This window comes from Halyomorpha halys, unplaced genomic scaffold (genome assembly GCF_000696795.3).
Source record: "Halyomorpha halys isolate HHAL.00 unplaced genomic scaffold, Hhal_1.1 Scaffold1462.1, whole genome shotgun sequence".
Classification (NCBI taxonomy): Eukaryota; Metazoa; Arthropoda; class Insecta; order Hemiptera; family Pentatomidae; genus Halyomorpha; species Halyomorpha halys.
The window spans coordinates 128,897-131,965 of record NW_027107297.1 but is presented as its reverse complement, the minus strand read 5'-3'; the positions used below and the strand labels follow the sequence as shown (position 1 = coordinate 131,965).

Here is a 3,069-nt window from a genome sequence, read left to right as displayed (position 1 = left end):
TAAATTATATCATTAATAATGTTATTTTTTTATTATAAATTATGTTTATTTATATTTTTTTAAATTATTTAGAAATGTGACAGGGATGCTCTGTTTGTTAGTTTTTAAATCGATGGAAGAAGGTTCTAGTTGAATGTATTAGCTTTCAGAGATAAGTATTTTGTCATGGTTGCGGACTTTGATAAGCATAGAAATTTGATCAAAATCAAAGGGATGGTTTAAAGATAAGGAGAGTTCTTAAAGTTTTGAAGGAAGAATGATTATGGAAGGAGACAGAATATATGTGATGTGGTCTTTTAACATTATGTATTTATATTGTTGGTTATTTTCTAATATTCTGTAATAAGTTTTATTCATTATGGCTGTTGTCTTATTTTTCTGTTCTTAACCCTGATGGAGGCCTGAAATGTTGGTACTAATAAATGAGTTTATACTTATGTCTTTTCTGACCACACCTCTAACCATCTTCTCATTTACTTTCCCTACTATTTGATATGACTGTTCATTAAAAAAAAAAAAAAGGTTTTTTTGGTTTTTTGACTTGGTTAAATAAACAAATAAGTGATATAAACGATATTTGATTTCTAAATAAAGTACTACGCTTTATAAAATTTTGTTGAAAACTGGCTGGCTCGACAGCCTGCACAGTCGTTCCAGACCTTAGTGTCACTTCTGCTGCTCTCTATGTTCTGTGGTTACTAAACACTAAGAACCTACCTGTGTGGCTACTCAAGTCAGTTCTGTGTAGGGATGGATAAGTTGCAAAATTCTACACTTATTCTATTAATGTAATCCAACTATTCATTGAATCTATCAAAAATGTATGTTGAGATTTGATGCATGTTTGATTTGAGCAGGAATGTTACTACTCATAAAAGGTAACAGATTAAATAATAGTTTTATAAACTGCACCATGGCGAACAATTTCTTGTTATCACAGATTAGGAATCACATAGTCAATAGGTACTCCAAGGCTTAAAAATTACTAAAAAAAATAATTTTTTTTCTCAAAAAATTTCTGGAAAATTTAATTTATAAATACAAAAGGGGTTATAGAAATAAAAAGGGTCCTAAACAATATTTAAATTAAGTTAAATAGAGCTTGTGACGTCAATATGAAAGCAAAATTTATATATATATTTATTATGTGTTTATTATTTAATTACCTTAAGATTTTATTAAAATATCTTTATAACCCCCTACTTGGTAAAGTTAACTGGAATTTCCCTCATTTTCTTCTTCTTTCTTCCCAATCTTCCATTTTTTTTTTTTTTTTTACTATTTTAGCGTCAATTTCTTATGGTCATGTCCCTAAGCACTTCCATTCCGAAAGATTGTAGTACTATTTGGCCCAATTATAATTGACAGTTTATATACAAGTTTGATATTTTAATTTCTTATCTCAATCTTATTTAGCACCATATTTTATCATCTAGTAACTCTTTGAAGTACATTAATTTTGTTCTATATTCTTAATTAGTAGCGAAAAAGGATTCATAAAATTTTAATAACCACTGATCCGACGGGTAAATGTCCGAGGGGTAGACTAAAATCTAGATAGGAGGATTGCATTAAAACTGATTAAGTAGATTTAGGTTTGGAGGGATGTCACCGGAGAGATGTATACAGAGAACAATTGGTGTTATCGACATCAAACCTCTGGGTTTGCTAAGCCTTTGTAATTATTATTATATTTTTAGTAATATTACTATTTTATTAAAGATAAAATAATAAGCTCTTCCTTTATTTATTTATTTTTTTATTTTTTTGCAGCTTTTGGAATCTACTGCTTTCTCCTCGTTTATTCTTATTACTCTCAGGTAAAGGAAGAGAGACTAATAAATGATGCTCGCTTTAAGCCACTTGGTGCATAATCAAGTTTTTATGTTTTTACATTTTTTAAAATATACTTTTTTTAGTATAATATATATTTTTTAAGAATTTGTAATGTGTCAATTAACATAAATATTATTAATATTAATAGCTTAGAACAGTGTGATAGTATTTTGAAGATAGCTTTTGCTTGTATAAGCACTTTTTCAAACCACCTGATATATAATATTATATAAGTTTTCTAATATGTTCTATTCTGAAATATAAAATATCTAAACTATTTCTCATTATTTCCTCCTTTATTAGATCCTGATAATTCTCCTTGAAGATTTTTGTTTCTTGATCCTTAATGACCTTTCATTATATTCTCTTTAATAGCTTAGCTTTAGTTGTGATGGTGGTCACTATACTTATGACCTAGGTGTGGTTATTTTGTATTTATTTATCCCAAAGTCCGATTGCAGTCTTTTCTTTTTTTCATGTAACATATACATGATTCTCATGGACCCCGAAACATTTTTTAAAAATTACACAAACAAATTTATTTTTTAATTAGATCTTTAACTTGCCTTTAGGACAAAAATTAAAACATTTGATTCATTTATTTGTATCTTGGACATTTCGGAGAAGCTACTTCCTCCTCTTGAGCATCTACAGTTTAACAATATTTTTAATACGTTTTTTACAATTGTTTATAATCAATTAATTGTATTTATAATTAGTTAATAGAAAAGTCTAATAAAAACTTCATTTTAGTTGTCATAAATTACTTTTACTTACCTTTATATGAAATACATACAGTATAGGAAAGTATTGTGATCGTGCAAAATTTTGAATTTGATTTTTCGATGGAAATACATTATTTAAGGTTCCCTGAATCCAAATCACCAAGTCTCGCTAAATAGTCCGTGTCATTAAACATCCTAGCTCAACGAAAAGTCATACAAAACTGGGAGTTACTTATTCAGAACAGGTATATGCTTGGGGTATTATAGTAACATTTTTGTTAAAATGGACCAACTGGAAGTATCACTTATGTAATAAATTTCACCCATATTAGAGATTCTCTCTAAAACTTCTATCAATTTTCAATAAACTCAGTAAATAAATGTACAATTCAGTGGTCTTTAATATCAGGTAGATTTTATCCTCATTAAAATAGTCTGACAGGGCTTAAATCTGGATTAATTTAAAAAAAATTTCCTAATTATGTTTATTTGAAATGATTAACCATTT

At 27.7% G+C, this 3,069-nt stretch overlaps 1 protein-coding gene across 1 annotated transcript in view; it reads left to right on the top strand.

Moving 5' to 3' along the window:
- LOC106689767 (uncharacterized) overlaps positions 1 to 2,113 on the top strand; it is a 44,410-nt gene extending 42,297 nt beyond the window's left edge. Inside the window, exon 6 of the mRNA XM_014434929.3 lies at positions 1,774 to 2,113. Coding sequence (XP_014290415.1) covers positions 1,774 to 1,874 — 101 coding nt within the window. The 3' untranslated portion in view covers positions 1,875 to 2,113. The remainder of the gene's footprint in view (positions 1 to 1,773) is intronic.
- Positions 2,114 to 3,069: the final 956 nt, after the last annotated feature.